The sequence below is a fragment of the Oncorhynchus mykiss genome, chromosome 6 (assembly GCF_013265735.2).
Source record: "Oncorhynchus mykiss isolate Arlee chromosome 6, USDA_OmykA_1.1, whole genome shotgun sequence".
In the NCBI taxonomy this organism is placed as follows: Eukaryota; Metazoa; Chordata; class Actinopteri; order Salmoniformes; family Salmonidae; genus Oncorhynchus; species Oncorhynchus mykiss.
The window spans coordinates 93,598,191-93,613,759 of record NC_048570.1 but is presented as its reverse complement, the minus strand read 5'-3'; the positions used below and the strand labels follow the sequence as shown (position 1 = coordinate 93,613,759).

Below are 15,569 nucleotides of genomic sequence, written 5' to 3'. Positions count from 1 at the left end.
TGATTCTTCACAAAAAAATACAGTTTTATATCTTTATGTTTGAAGCCTGAAATGTGGCAAAAGGTTGCAAAGTTCAAGGGGGCCGAATACTTTCGCAAGGCACTGTATGTACCTGGGTTCTGGAATAGAACTGAGTGCTCCTTGGTGTTTTTTTCACCTGGGTTCTGGAATAGAACTGAGTGCTCCTTGGTGTTCTTTACCTGGGTTCTGGAATAGAACTGAGTGCTCCTTGGTGTTTTTTTCAACTGGGTTCTGGAATAGAACTGGGTGCTCCTTGGTGTTCTTTACCTGGGTTCTGGAATAGAACTGAGTGCTCCTTGGTGTTCTTTACCTGTGTTCTGGAATAGAACTGAGTGCTCCTTGGTGTTTTTTTACCTGGGTTCTGGACTAGAACTGAGTGCTCCTTGGTGTTCTTTACCTAGGTTCTGGATTAGAACTGAGTGCTCCTTGGTGTTCTTTACCTAGGTTCTGGAGTAGAACTGAGTGCTCCTTAGTGTTCTTTACCTGGGTTCTGGACTAGAACTGAGTGCTCCTTGGTGTTCTTTACCTAGGTTCTGCAATAGAACTGAGTGCTCCTTGGTGTTCTTTACCTAGGTTCTGGACTAGAACTGAGTGCTCCTTGGTGTTCTTTACCTAGGTTCTGGACTAGAACTGAGTGCTCCTTGGTGTTCTTTACCTAGGTTCTGGACTAGAACTGAGTGCTCCTTGGTGTTCTTTACCTAGGTTCTGGACTAGAACTGAGTGCTCCTTGGTGTTCTTTACCTAGGTTCTGGAGTAGAACTGAGTGCTCATTGGTGTTCTTTACCTGGGTTCTGGAATAGAACTGAGTGCTCCTTGGTGTTCTTTACCTAGGTTCTGGACTAGAACTGAGTGCTCCTTGGTGTTCTTTACCTAGGTTCTGGACTAGAACTGAGTGCTCCTTGGTGTTCTTTACCTTGGTTCTGGAGTAGAACTGAGTGCTCCTTGGTGTTCTTTACCTAGGTTCTGGAGTAGAACTGAGTGCTCCTTGGTGTTCTTTACCTGTGTTCTGGAATAGAACTCAGTGCTCCTTAGTGTTCTTTTTGGAAAAGTTGAAAAATGTAAGGTTTAAAACAATGATCTCCACAAAATGGGAGACACACTGAGTGTACAAAACATTAAGAACACCTCTCTAATATTTTACTTCCTTCAGAACAGCCTCAACATGAACACTAGATGTCCATAGCATCCCACAGGGATACTGGCCCATGTTGACTCTTATGTTTCCCACAGGGATACTAGTCCATGTTGACTCCTATGTTTCCCACAGGGATACATACTGGCCCATGTTGACTCCTATGTTTTCCACAGGGATACTGGTCCATGTTGACTCTTATGCTTCCCACAGGGATACTGGCCCATGTTGACTCCTATGCTTCCCACAGTTGTGTGATGTGGATGGTGGACCATTGTTGATACACATGGGAAACTGTTGAGCATGAAAATCCAAAAGCGTGGCAGTCCCAGACAAAGTCAGACCGGTGCCCTTCACACCTACTACCGTACCCCGTTTAAAGGCACTTAAATCTAACACTAGAATGAATATCATAGAATTCTTCAGAAGTCTTCATTTATTAAAAAAACAACAGATGACCAACAGTTGACAGTATAGTAGAAAAATACAATATATATATCAGTAGAATAGACCTAGTTACAACCCATTAATATCTATATCAGTAGAATAGACCTAGTTACAACCCATTAATATCTATATCAGTAGAATAGACCTAGTTACAACCCATTAATATCTATATCAGTAGAATAGACCTAGTTACAACCCATTAATATCTATATCAGTAGAATAGACCTAGTTACAACCCATTAATATCTATATCAGTAGAATAGACCTAGTTACAACCCATTAATATCTATATCAGTTGAATAGACCTAGTTACAACCCATTAATATCTATATCAGTTGAATAGACCTAGTTACAACCCATTAATATCTATATCAGTAGAATAGACCTAGTTACAACCCATTAATATCTATATCAGTTGAATAGACCTAGTTACAACCCATTAATATCTATATCAGTAGAATAGACCTAGTTACAACCCATTAATATCTATATCAGTTGAATAGACCTAGTTACAACCCATTAATATCTACATCAGTTGAATAGACCTAGTTACAACCCATTAATATCTATATCAGTAGAATAGACCTAGTTACAACCCATTAATATCTACATCAGTAGAATAGACCTAGTTACAACCCATTAATATCTATATCAGTAGAATAGACCTAGTTACAACCCATTAATATCTATATCAGTAGAATAGACCTAGTTACAACCCATTAATATCTATATCAGTAGAATATACCTAGTTACAACCCATTAATATCTATATCAGTAGAATAGACCTAGTTACAACCCATTAATATCTATATCAGTAGAATAGACCTAGTTACAACCCATTAATATATATATCAGTATAGTAGAATAGACCTAGTTACAACCCATTAATATCTATATCAGTAGAATAGACCTAGTTACAACCCATTAATATCTATATCAGTAGAATAGACCTAGTTACAACCCATTAATATATATATCAGTATAGTAGACCTAGTTACAACCCATTAATATCTATATCAGTTGAATAGACCTAGTTACAACCCATTAATATCTATATCAGTTGAATAGACCTAGTTACAACCCATTAATATCTATATCAGTAGAATAGACCTAGTTACAACACATTAATATCTATATCAGTAGAATAGACCTAGTTACAACCCATTAATATCTATATCAGTAGAATAGACCTAGTTACAACCCATTAATATCTATATCAGTAGAATAGACCTAGTTACAACCCATTAATATCTATATCAGTAGAATAGACCTAGTTACAACCCATTAATATCTACATCAGTTGAATAGACCTAGTTACAACCCATTAATATCTATATCAGTAGAATAGACCTAGTTACAACCCATTAATATCTACATCAGTAGAATAGACCTAGTTACAACCCATTAATATCTATATCAGTAGAATAGACCTAGTTACAACCCATTAATATCTATATCAGTAGAATAGACCTAGTTACAACCCATTAATATCTATATCAGTAGAATAGACCTAGTTACAACCCATTAATATATATATCAGTATAGTAGAATAGACCTAGTTACAACCCATTAATATCTATATCAGTAGAATAGACCTAGTTACAACCCATTAATATCTATATCAGTAGAATAGACCTAGTTACAACCCATTAATATCTATATCAGTAGAATAGACCTAGTTACAACACATTAATATCTATATCAGTAGAATAGACCTAGTTACAACCCATTAATATCTATATCAGTAGAATAGACCTAGTTACAACACATTAATATCTATATCAGTAGAATATACCTAGTTACAACCCATTAATATCCATATCAGTAGAATAGACCTAGTTAAAACCCATTAATATCTATATCAGTAGATTAGACTTAGTTACAACCCATTAATATCTATATCAGTAGAATAGACCTAGTTACAACCCATTAATATATATATCAGTATAGTAGAATAGACCTAGTTACAACCCATTAATATCTATATCAGTAGAATAGACCTAGTTACAACCCATTAATATCTATATCAGTAGAATAGACCTAGTTACAACCCATTAATATCTATATCAGTAGAATAGACCTAGTTACAACCCATTAATATCTATATCAGTTGAATAGACCTAGTTACAACCCATTAATATCTATATCAGTTGAATAGACCTAGTTACAACCCATTAATATCTATATCAGTAGAATAGACCTAGTTACAACCCATTAATATCTATATCAGTAGAATAGACCTAGTTACAACCCATTAATATCTATATCAGTAGAATAGACCTAGTTACAACCCATTAATATCTATATCAGTTGAATAGACCTAGTTACAACCCATTAATATCTATATCAGTAGAATAGACCTAGTTACAACCCATTAATATCTATATCAGTTGAATAGACCTAGTTACAACCCATTAATATCTACATCAGTTGAATAGACCTAGTTACAACCCATTAATATCTATATCAGTAGAATAGACCTAGTTACAACCCATTAATATCTACATCAGTAGAATAGACCTAGTTACAACCCATTAATATCTATATCAGTAGAATAGACCTAGTTAAAACCCATTAATATCTATATCAGTAGATTAGACTTAGTTACAACCCATTAATATCTATATCAGTAGAATAGACCTAGTTACAACCCATTAATATATATATCAGTATAGTAGAATAGACCTAGTTACAACCCATTAATATCTATATCAGTAGAATAGACCTAGTTACAACCCATTAATATCTATATCAGTAGAATAGACCTAGTTACAACCCATTAATATCTATATCAGTAGAATAGACCTAGTTACAACCCATTAATATCTATATCAGTTGAATAGACCTAGTTACAACCCATTAATATCTATATCAGTTGAATAGACCTAGTTACAACCCATTAATATCTATATCAGTAGAATAGACCTAGTTACAACCCATTAATATCTATATCAGTAGAATAGACCTAGTTACAACCCATTAATATCTATATCAGTAGAATAGACCTAGTTACAACCCATTAATATCTATATCAGTTGAATAGACCTAGTTACAACCCATTAATATCTATATCAGTAGAATAGACCTAGTTACAACCCATTAATATCTATATCAGTTGAATAGACCTAGTTACAACCCATTAATATCTACATCAGTTGAATAGACCTAGTTACAACCCATTAATATCTATATCAGTAGAATAGACCTAGTTACAACCCATTAATATCTACATCAGTAGAATAGACCTAGTTACAACCCATTAATATCTATATCAGTAGAATAGACCTAGTTACAACCCATTAATATCTATATCAGTAGAATAGACCTAGTTACAACCCATTAATATCTATATCAGTAGAATATACCTAGTTACAACCCATTAATATCTATATCAGTAGAATAGACCTAGTTACAACCCATTAATATCTATATCAGTAGATTAGACCTAGTTACAACCCATTAATATCTATATCAGTAGAATAGACCTAGTTACAACCCATTAATATATATATCAGTATAGTAGAATAGACCTAGTTACAACCCATTAATATCTATATCAGTAGAATAGACCTAGTTACAACCCATTAATATCTATATCAGTAGAATAGACCTAGTTACAACCCATTAATATCTATATCAGTAGAATAGACCTAGTTACAACACATTAATATCTATATCAGTAGAATATACCTAGTTAGAACCCATTAATATCTATATCAGTAGAATAGACCTAGTTACAACCCATTAATATCTATATCAGTAGATTAGACTTAGTTACAACCCATTAATATCTATATCAGTAGAAAAGACCTAGTTACAACCCATTAATATATATATCAGTATAGTAGAATAGACCTAGTTACAACCCATTAATATCTATATCAGTAGAATAGACCTAGTTACAACCCATTAATATCTATATCAGTAGAATAGACCTAGTTACAACCCATTAATATCTATATCAGTAGAATAGACCTAGTTACAACACATTAATATCTATATCAGTAGAATAGACATAGTTACAACCCATTAATATCTATATCAGTAGAATAGACCTAGTTACAACCCATTAATATATATATCAGTAGAATAGACCTAGTTACAACCCATTAATATCTATATCAGTTGAATAGACCTAGTTACAGCCCATTAATATCTATATCAGTAGAATAGACCTAGTTACAACCCATTAATATCTATATCAGTAGAATAGACCTAGTTACAACCCATTAATATCTATATCAGTAGAATAGACCTAGTTACAACCCATTAATATATATATCAGTAGAATAGACCTAGTTACAACCCATTAATATCTATACCAGTAGATTAGACCTAGTTACAACCCATTAATATCTATATCAGTAGAATAGACCTAGTTACAACCCATTAATATAAATATCAGTATAGTAGAATAGACCTAGTTACAACCCATTAATATCTATATCAGTAGAATAGACCTAGTTACAACCCATTAATATCTATATCAGTAGAATAGACCTAGTTACAACCCATTCATATCTATATCAGTAGAATAGACCTAGTTACAACCCATTAATATCTATATCAGTAGAATAGACCTAGTTACAACCCATTAATATCTATATCAGTAGAATAGACCTAGTTACAACCCATTAATATCTATATCAGTAGAATAGACATAGTTACAACCCATTAATATCTATATCAGTAGAATAGACATAGTTACAACCCATTAATATCTATATCAGTAGAATAGACCTAGTTACAACCCATTAATATCTACATCAGTAGAATAGACCTAGCTACAACCCATTAATATCTATATCAGTAGAATAGACCTAGTTACAACCCATTCATATATATATCAGTAGAATAGACCTAGTTACAACCCATTAATATCTATATCAGTATAGTAGAATAGACCTAGTAACAACCCATTAATATCTATATCAGTAGAATAGACCTAGTTACAACCCATTAATATCTATATCAGTAGAATAGACCTAGTTACAACCCATTAATATCTATATCAGTATAGTAGAATAGACCTAGTTAAAACCCATTAATATATACATCAGTATAGTAGAATAGACCTAGTTACAACCCATTAATATCTATATCAGTAGAATAGACCTAGTTACAACCCATAAATATCTATATCAGTAGAATAGACCTAGTTACAACCCATTAATAGCTATATCAGTATAGTAGAATAGACCTAGTTACAACCCATTAATATCTATATCAGTAGAATAGACCTAGTTACAACCCATTAATATCTATATCAGTAGAATAGACCTAGTTACAACCCATTAATATCTATATCAGTAGAATAGACCTAGTTACAACCCATTAATATCTATATCAGTAGAATAGACCTAGTTACAACCCATTAATATCTATATCAGTAGAATAGACCTAGTTACAACCCATTAATATCTATATCAGTAGAATAGACCTAGTTACAACCCATTAATATCTATATCAGTAGAATAGACCTAGTTACAACCCATTAATATCTATATCAGTAGAATAGACCTAGTTACAACCCATTAATATCTATATCAGTAGAATAGACCTAGTTACAACCCATTAATATCTATATCAGTAGAATAGACCTAGTTACAACCCATTAATATCTATATCAGTAGAATAGACCTAGTTACAACCCATTAATATCTATATCAGTAGAATAGACCTAGTTACAACCCATTAATATCTATATCAGTAGAATAGACCTAGTTACAACCCATTAATATCTATATCAGTAGAATAGACATAGTTACAACCCATTAATATCTATATCAGTTGAATAGACCTAGTTACAACCCATTAATATCTATATCAGTAGAATAGACCTAGTTACAACCCATTAATAGCTATATCAGTAGAATAGACCTAGTTACAACCCATTAATAGCTATATCAGTAGAATAGACCTAGTTACAACCCATTAATACATTAATTGAATAATATGAACCACTCTTTCGCAGGATGTTTGAAATCTTCTACAGATTTATAAAAAATTATATATTAAATAGGTTACTGAATAGTTACATGTCAAATATGTTTACAGTTTTAGAAAAACAAAAATGCAGTACATTACACTGAACATATTTACTGAACATATTCTATACCAATCTCAGATAGGGTATTAACCTAGTACATTACACTGAACATATTTACTGAACATATTCTATACCAATCTCAGATAGGGTATTAACCTAGTACATTACACTGAACATATTTACTGAACATATTCTATACCAATCTCAGATAGGATATTAACCTAGTACATTACATTGAACATATTCTATACCAATCTCAGATAGGGTATTAACCTAGTACATTACATTGAACCTCCTCTATACCAATCTCAGATAGGATATTAACCTAGTACATTACATTGAACCTCCTCTATACCAATCTCAGATAGGATATTAACCTAGTACATTACATTGAACCTCCTCTATACCAATCTCAGATAGGGTATTAACCTAGTACATTACATTGAACCTCCTCTATACCAATCTCAGATAGGGTATAGACATGCATGACAAGGTTTGTGTCACTAATGGCAACCTATTTCCTTTATAGTGCACCAACAAGGAGTTGGGGTGTTAGGGGGTGATGGTGGTTGATGACATCACTGTGGTCTGCTCTCAATCTTGGTCACATGACTCTGGACCCAGGCTTCAGAAGGGTCAACACAAAATGTCTTCCCTTTCTTTGTGGTAAAACTGCAACAGATACACAACACATTGTCTCTCAGAGCATCCAGTCTGTAATATGAATGCTCCGTCTTGTCTTGTACAGTGTAGCCTGGATGTAGCCTGGTTCCAGGTGTGTTTGAGCTATCATACCAACTCCTTGTCATTCCTGGTCCTGTTTGGCATGACAAGGAGTTGACGTGAAGTCACAAACAGATCTGGGACCAGGCTAGCCCAGATGTTTACAGTTTACAGTAGACTATGCTTACTTACATCAGTGCTTTGCGAGGGCAGCTACTGGAGGTTGTTCTGAGAGAAACTACTTGTTGAAGAGGGATCCTCGCGCTGAATTTCATACAGCAGTCAGTTAACGTTTCCAACGCGTTGACACCTGTAAACAAATGATCATAAACCACAGTTAACATAAAGATCACCAGGTGTGTCTCCAACAGCGTATTGCACAGCATTGCTACACACACACACACACACACACACACACACACACACACACACACACACACACACACACACACACACACGTACCTTGTGCAGACGTCGTATGGAGGGAGCAGAGCAGTCCCAGGAGGAGTAGAGCAGTCTGGGTCTTCATGGTTCAGAGATGGTTGAGATGCTGAAGATTGTATTGTCTGAGATGTTCTCTGATGTTCTGGTCTCTGATGCTCTGGTCTCTGATGCTCTGGTCTCTGATGTTGTGGTCTCTGATGTTCTGGTCTCTGATGTTCTGGTCTCTGATGTTCTGGTCTCTTATGCTCTGGTCTCTGATGCTCCAGTCTGGTTCTGTGTCAGAAGTCTAGCTGATGCTCTGGTTCTATGTCTGAGGTCTGATCTGACCTGTCTTTTATACAGAGAGCTGGTCCATCAGACCCATTAACAATTGACGGGGGAATCTCCCCTCTATTCCTTCATTCACTCTGAATATCTTTCTAAGAACCAACATTCTGCCCTTCAGGTTCCTCTTCTTCAATTCTCTGTAACTCTGTTTCCTCCAGGATGTTCAGCAGAGCTGCTATTTTCTGAAATACTCAGAATACATTTATTGGAGAATTGCATGTCAATGGAAGGATATTAAAGTGGACTATATACTATATGATACATTACATCAAATACAACAACTGTTCAGATTAAATTAAGTTCTCTACATCATAACCAACTAGTTTGTAAGTTACACTTAAATTCAACTATGTATCTTTCAACTTTTAAATGCAGATATAAGGATGTGTCCATGTTGATAAGAACAATACCTGTATTGCTGTTCTCACTCAGGAGTCTTTCTAAGATCCTGTCTCCTCAGATCTCTCCTCCTCAACTTTCTTTTCAATGCCTCACTGTTGCAGCAAAATCCTTCAGACATATTACTGCTTATTAAATCCATACACAGACTGTGGGTATTATTTCCAATTCATTCAGATATATAAAAAAGTAATTTTTATTTAGAAGAATTATAAATACGGAAGGATACAATATTGGTCCCTGTAGGCTGCCCACATTCGGCAAACAAGCAATTTGCTCATCGGCTCCACGATGGTCCTCAAGGCAGGTGGCCCCAAGGCAGGTCGCCCCAAGGCAGGTGAGGAGAAGAACTGTGTGCAAACCATGCCCCAAAATATTCTAATGAGCCCCCGCCTCAACACTATGAAGTAGCTGGCACTGGATGTGGTGTGGATTAGCCCGTTGGGTTGGTGTGGGCTTGGTGTGGATTAGCCCGTTGGGTTGGTGTGGACTTGGTGTGGATTAGCCCATTGGGTTGGTGTGGGCTTGGTGTGGATTAGCCCGTTGGGTTGGTGTGGGCTTGGTGTGGATTAGCCCGTTGGGTTGGTGTGGGCTCGATTTGGGCTTGGTGTGGATTAGCCCATTGGGTTGGTGTGGGCTGGTGTGGATTAGCCTGTTGGGTTGGTGTGGGCTTGGTGTGGGCTTGGCGTGGATGAGCCCGTTGGGCTTGATGTGGGCTTGGTGTGGACTAACCCGTTGATCTGGTGTGGGCTTGGTGTGGATTAGCCCGTTGGGTTGGTGTGGGCTTGGTGTGGATTAGCCCGTTGGGTTGGTGTGGGCTTGGTGTGGATTAGCCCGTTGGGCTGGTGTGGGCTTGGTGTGGATTAGCCCATTGGGTTGGTGTGGACTAGCCCGTTGGGTTGGTGTGGGCTTGGTGTGGATTAGCCCGTTGGGTTGGTGTGGGCTTGGTGTGGGATATCCCATTGGACTGGTGTGGGCTTGGTGTGGGCTTGGTGTGGACGAGCCCGTTGGGCTGGTGTGGGCTTGGTGTGGACGAGCCCGTTGGGATGGTGTGGGCTTGGTGTGGACGAGCCCGTTGGGCTGGTGTGGGCTTGGTGTGGACGAGCCCGTTGGGCTGGTGTGGGCTTGGTGTGGACTAAACCATTGGGATGGTGTGGGCTTGGTGTGGACCAGCCCGTTGGGATGGTGTGCTCTTTATGTGGTCTTGGTGTGGACTAGCCCGTTGGGCTGGTGTGGGCTTGACGTGAGCTTGGTGTGGACTAAACCATTGGGCTGGTGTGGGCTTGGTGTGGACTAACCCGTTGGGATGGTGTGGGCTTGGTGTGGACTAAACCATTAGGCTGGTGTGGGCTTGGTGTGGACGAGCCCGTTGGGCTGGTGTGGGCTTGACGTGAGCTTGGTGTGGACTAAACCATTGGGCTGGTGTGGGCTTGGTGTGGACTAACCCGTTGGGATGGTGTGGGCTTGGTGTGGACTAAACCATTGGGCTGGTGTGGGCTTGGTGTGGACTAACCCGTTGGGATGGTGTGGGCTTGGTGTGGTCTAGGTGTGGACTAAACCATTGGGATGGTGTGCTCTTTATGTGGGCTTGGTGTGGCCTAACCCGTTGGGATGGTGTGGGCTTGGTGTGGACTAGCCCGTTGGGATGGTGTGGGCTTGGTGTGGACTAGCCCGTTGGGATGGTGTGGGCTTGGTGTGGACTAGCCCGTTGGGATGGTGTGGGCTTGGTGTGGGCTTGGTGTGGACTAACCCGTTGGGATGGTGTGGGCTTGGTGTGGACTAGCCCGTTGGGATGGTGTGGGCTTAGTGTGGACTAACCCGTTGGGTTGGTGTGGGCTTGGTGTGGACTAGCCCATTGGGCTGGTGTGGGCTTGGTGTGGACTAGCCCATTGGGCTGGTGTGGGCTTGGTGTGGACTAGCCCATTGGGCTGGTGTGGGCTTGGTGTGGACTAGCCCGTGCCCACATGGGGCAAATGGGATCATGTTTGCTGGGTGGTAACTGTAGTTTGTTTCAATTAATTTATTCATACATTCATTCATTTGTTAATTTATTTATTCCTTCATTCACTTCTCTGAGCAGACATTTAAAAATTATTCTGTATTTTAATGAAAATGTTTGTTATTTGCATGCCAGTTCAGTTACTGTCAGTCCCTCCCTGTTTCCACCAGTAACTCTGTGCAGTACTGTGAACTCTGGCTTCAAATTATTACAAACATTTTGAGAATGACAATGAGCGAAGAGTGCTGCAGTGTTTGTTCTTAGAAAAGCCGCAGTCATTTGCATCATACGAAGTTCTGGTGACAGAACAGGGAAGTGAGAGTTATTTTAAAAAGAGATGTCTCTCTTGACTTGAGTCTTTCTGAACTGAACAAAAACAGGATACTTGGTTCAGTGCGTGTGTCAGCAAAATATGCATCTTCAATTGAAACTTATTTACGCCCTGATCTGTTTCACCTGTCCTTGTGATTGTCTCCACCCCCCTCCAGGTGTCGCCCATCTTCCCCATTATCCCCTGGGTAGTTATACCTGTGTTCTCTGTTTGTCTGTTGCCAGTTTGTCTTGTTTGTCAAGCCAACCAGCGGTTTTGTGTCAGCTCAGCTCTTCCCTTGTCCTCCTGGTTTTTAACCGCTGCCTGTCCTGATGCTGTACCCACCTGTCAGACCACTGTGCCTGCCCCTGAGCCTGCCTGCCGTCCTGTAACTTTGCCCCTTTTGCTGCTATAAACATTGTTACTGCGACACGGTCTGCATCTGGGTCTTACCTTGATCCCTGATAATTTAATGATATAGAAAGAGAGCCATCAGTCAGTATGATTGTAGAGCCAGATGGGTCAGTCAGTATGATTGTATAACAGATGGGTCAGTCAGTATGATTGTAGAGCCAGATGGGTCAGTCAGTATGATTGTAGAGCCAGATGGGTCAGTCAGTATGATTGTAGAGCCAGATGGGTCAGTCAGTATGATTGTATAACAGATGGGTCAGTCAGTATGATTGTATAACAAATGGGTCAGTCAGTATGATTGTATAGACAGATGGGTCAGTCAGTATGATTGTAGAGCCAGATGGGTCAGTCAGTATGATTGTAGAGCCAGATGGGTCAGTCAGTATGATTGTATAACAGATGGGTTAGTCAGTATGATTGTATAACAGATGGGTCAGTCAGTATGATTGTATAGACAGATGGGTCAGTCAGTATGATTGTAGAGCCAGATGGGTCAGTCAGTATGATTGTAGAGCCAGATGGGTCAGTCAGTATGATTGTAGAGCCAGATGGGTCAGTCAGTATGATTGTATAACAGATGGGTCAGTCAGTATGATTGTATAACAGATGGGTTAGTCAGTATGATTGTATAACAGATGGGTCAGTCAGTATGATTGTATAGACAGATGGGTCAGTCAGTATGATTGTAGAGCCAGATGGGTCAGTCAGTATGATTGTAGAGCCAGATGGGTCAGTCAGTATGATTGTAGAGCCAGATGGGTCAGTCAGTATGATTGTATAGACAGATGGGTCAGTCAGTATGATTGTAGAGCCAGATGGGTCAGTCAGTATGATTGTAGAGCCAGATGGGTCAGTCAGTATGATTGTAGAGCCAGATGGGTCAGTCAGTATGATTGTAGAGCCAGATGGGTCAGTCAGTATGATTGTATAACAGATGGGTCAGTCAGTATGATTGTATAACAAATGGGTCAGTCAGTATGATTGTATAGACAGATGGGTCAGTCAGTATGATTGTAGAGCCAGATGGGTCAGTCAGTATGATTGTAGAGCCAGATGGGTCAGTCAGTATGATTGTATAACAGATGGGTTAGTCAGTATGATTGTATAACAGATGGGTCAGTCAGTATGATTGTATAGACAGATGGGTCAGTCAGTATGATTGTAGAGCCAGATGGGTCAGTCAGTATGATTGTAGAGCCAGATGGGTCAGTCAGTATGATTGTAGAGCCAGATGGGTCAGTCAGTATGATTGTATAACAGATGGGTCAGTCAGTATGATTGTATAACAAATGGGTCAGTCAGTATGATTGTATAGACAGATGGGTCAGTCAGTATGATTGTAGAGCCAGATGGGTCAGTCAGTATGATTGTAGAGCCAGATGGGTCAGTCAGTATGATTGTATAACAGATGGGTTAGTCAGTATGATTGTATAACAGATGGGTCAGTCAGTATGATTGTATAGACAGATGGGTCAGTCAGTATGATTGTAGAGCCAGATGGGTCAGTCAGTATGATTGTATAGACAGATGGGTCAGTCAGTATGATTGTAGAGCCAGATGGGTCAGTCAGTATGATTGTAGAGCCAGATGGGTCAGTCAGTATGATTGTATAACAGATGGGTCAGTCAGTATGATTGTATAACAGATGGGTCAGTCAGTATGATTGTAGAGCCAGATGGGTCAGTCAGTATGATTGTATAACAGATGGGTCAGTCAGTATGATTGTAGAGCCAGATGGGTCAGTCAGTATGATTGTAGAGCCAGATGGGTCAGTCAGTCTGATTGTAGAGCCAGATGGGTCAGTCAGTATGATTGTATAGACAGATGGGTCAGTCAGTATGATTGTAGAGCCAGATGGGTCAGTCAGTATGATTGTATAACAGATGGGTCAGTCAGTATGATTGTATAACAGATGGGTCAGTCAGTATGATTATAGAGCCAGATGGGTCAGTCAGTATGATTGTATAACAGATGGGTCAGTCAGTATGATTATAGAGCCAGATGGGTCAGTCAGTATGATTGTAGAGCCAGATGGGTCAGTCAGTATGATTGTATAACAGATGGGTCAGTCAGTATGATTGTAGAGCCAGATGGGTCAGTCAGTATGATTGTATAACAGATGGGTCAGTCAGTATGATTGTAGAGCCAGATGGGTCAGTCAGTATGATTGTATAACAGATGGGTCAGTCAGTATGATTGTATAACAGATGGGTCAGTCAGTATGATTGTAGAGCCAGATGGGTCAGTCAGTATGATTGTATAACAGATGGGTCAGTCAGTATGATTGTATAACAGATGGGTCAGTCAGTATGATTGTATAACAGATGGGTCAGTCAGTATGATTGTATAACAGATGGGTCAGTCAGTATGATTGTATAGACAGATGGGTCAGTCAGTATGATTGTAGAGCCAGATGGGTCAGTCAGTATGATTGTATAACAGATGGGTCAGTCAGTATGATTGTATAACAGATGGGTCAGTCAGTATGATTGTATAACAGATGGGTCAGTCAGTATGATTGTATAACAGATGGGTCAGTCAGTATGATTGCATATCAGGCCTACAGGAAGTCTTCTGTCATTTTGAATACAGAACATAATGGAATTATGGAATCATTTTTCTAGAATTTCTTGAAAATCAATTATACAGTTAAATTCTTTCTGCTGAGTGTGAAGTTGGTGTCAGTGTGGAGAGAGTACAGTAGTCTAGTGAAGTTGGTGTGAGTGTGGGGAGAGATACAGAGTCTACTGTAGTCTAGTGAAGTTGGTGTGAGTGTGGGGAGAGATACAGAGTCTACAGTAGTCTAGTGAAGTTGGTGTGAGTGTGGGGAGAGATACAGAGTCTACTGTAGTCTAGTGAAGTTGGTGTGAGTGTGGGGAGAGATACAGTAGTCTAGTGAAGTTGGTGTGAGTGTGGGGAGAATTACAGAGTATACTGTAGTCTAGTGAAGTTGGTGTCAGTGTGGGGAGAATTACAGAGTATACTGTAGTCTAGTGAAGTTGGTGTGAGTGTGGGGAGAATTACAGAGTATACTGTAGTCTAGTGAAGTTGGTGTCAGTGTGGGGAGAATTACAGAGTATACTGTAGTCTAGTGAAGTTGGTGTGAGTGTAGGGAGAGATACAGAGTATACAGTAGTCTAGTGAAGTTGGTGTGAGTGTAGGGAGAGATACAGAGTCTACTGTAGTCTAGTGAAGTTGGTGTGAGTGTGGGGAGAGATACAGAGTCTACAGTAGTCTAGTGAAGTTGGTGTGAGTGTGGGGAGAGATACAGAGTCTACTGTAGTCTAGTGAAGTTGGTGTGAGT

At 39.0% G+C, this 15,569-nt stretch overlaps 2 protein-coding genes across 2 annotated transcripts in view; both read right to left on the bottom strand.

Annotated features, from left to right (window-relative positions):
• Window positions 1-7,709, bottom strand: part of ccl13 (Small inducible cytokine A13) — a 47,708-nt gene extending 39,999 nt beyond the window's left edge. Inside the window, exon 1 of the transcript XR_005052324.1 lies at window positions 7,695-7,709. The gene's annotated coding sequence lies outside the window, so the exon portion shown is untranslated. The remainder of the gene's footprint in view (window positions 1-7,694) is intronic.
• A 321-nt stretch (window positions 7,710-8,030) lies between these two features.
• Window positions 8,031-9,239, bottom strand: LOC110515790 (C-C motif chemokine 13-like). Its single transcript, XM_036981616.1, has 3 exons — window positions 8,835-9,239; window positions 8,565-8,682; window positions 8,031-8,321 (listed from the first exon to the last, which is right to left on the bottom strand). The coding sequence occupies exons 1-3, from the start codon at window positions 8,899-8,901 to the stop codon at window positions 8,228-8,230; spliced, it is 279 nt and encodes a 92-aa protein (XP_036837511.1). The 5' UTR covers window positions 8,902-9,239; the 3' UTR covers window positions 8,031-8,227.
• Between the last annotated feature and the right edge of the window lie 6,330 nt (window positions 9,240-15,569).

Excerpts from the sequence above, each read along its gene's own strand:
- LOC110515790 (XM_036981616.1), bottom strand. The coding sequence starts at position 8,901 with ATGAAGACCCAGACTGCTCTACTCCTCCTGGGACTGCTCTGCTCCCTC. Across the intron at positions 8,683-8,834 it reads CCATACGACGTCTGCACAAG|GTGTCAACGCGTTGGAAACG; the intron begins GTACGTGTGTGT and ends ATTTGTTTACAG. Across the intron at positions 8,322-8,564 it reads TGCCCTCGCAAAGCACTGAT|TTTTACCACAAAGAAAGGGA; the intron begins GTAAGTAAGCAT and ends TATCTGTTGCAG.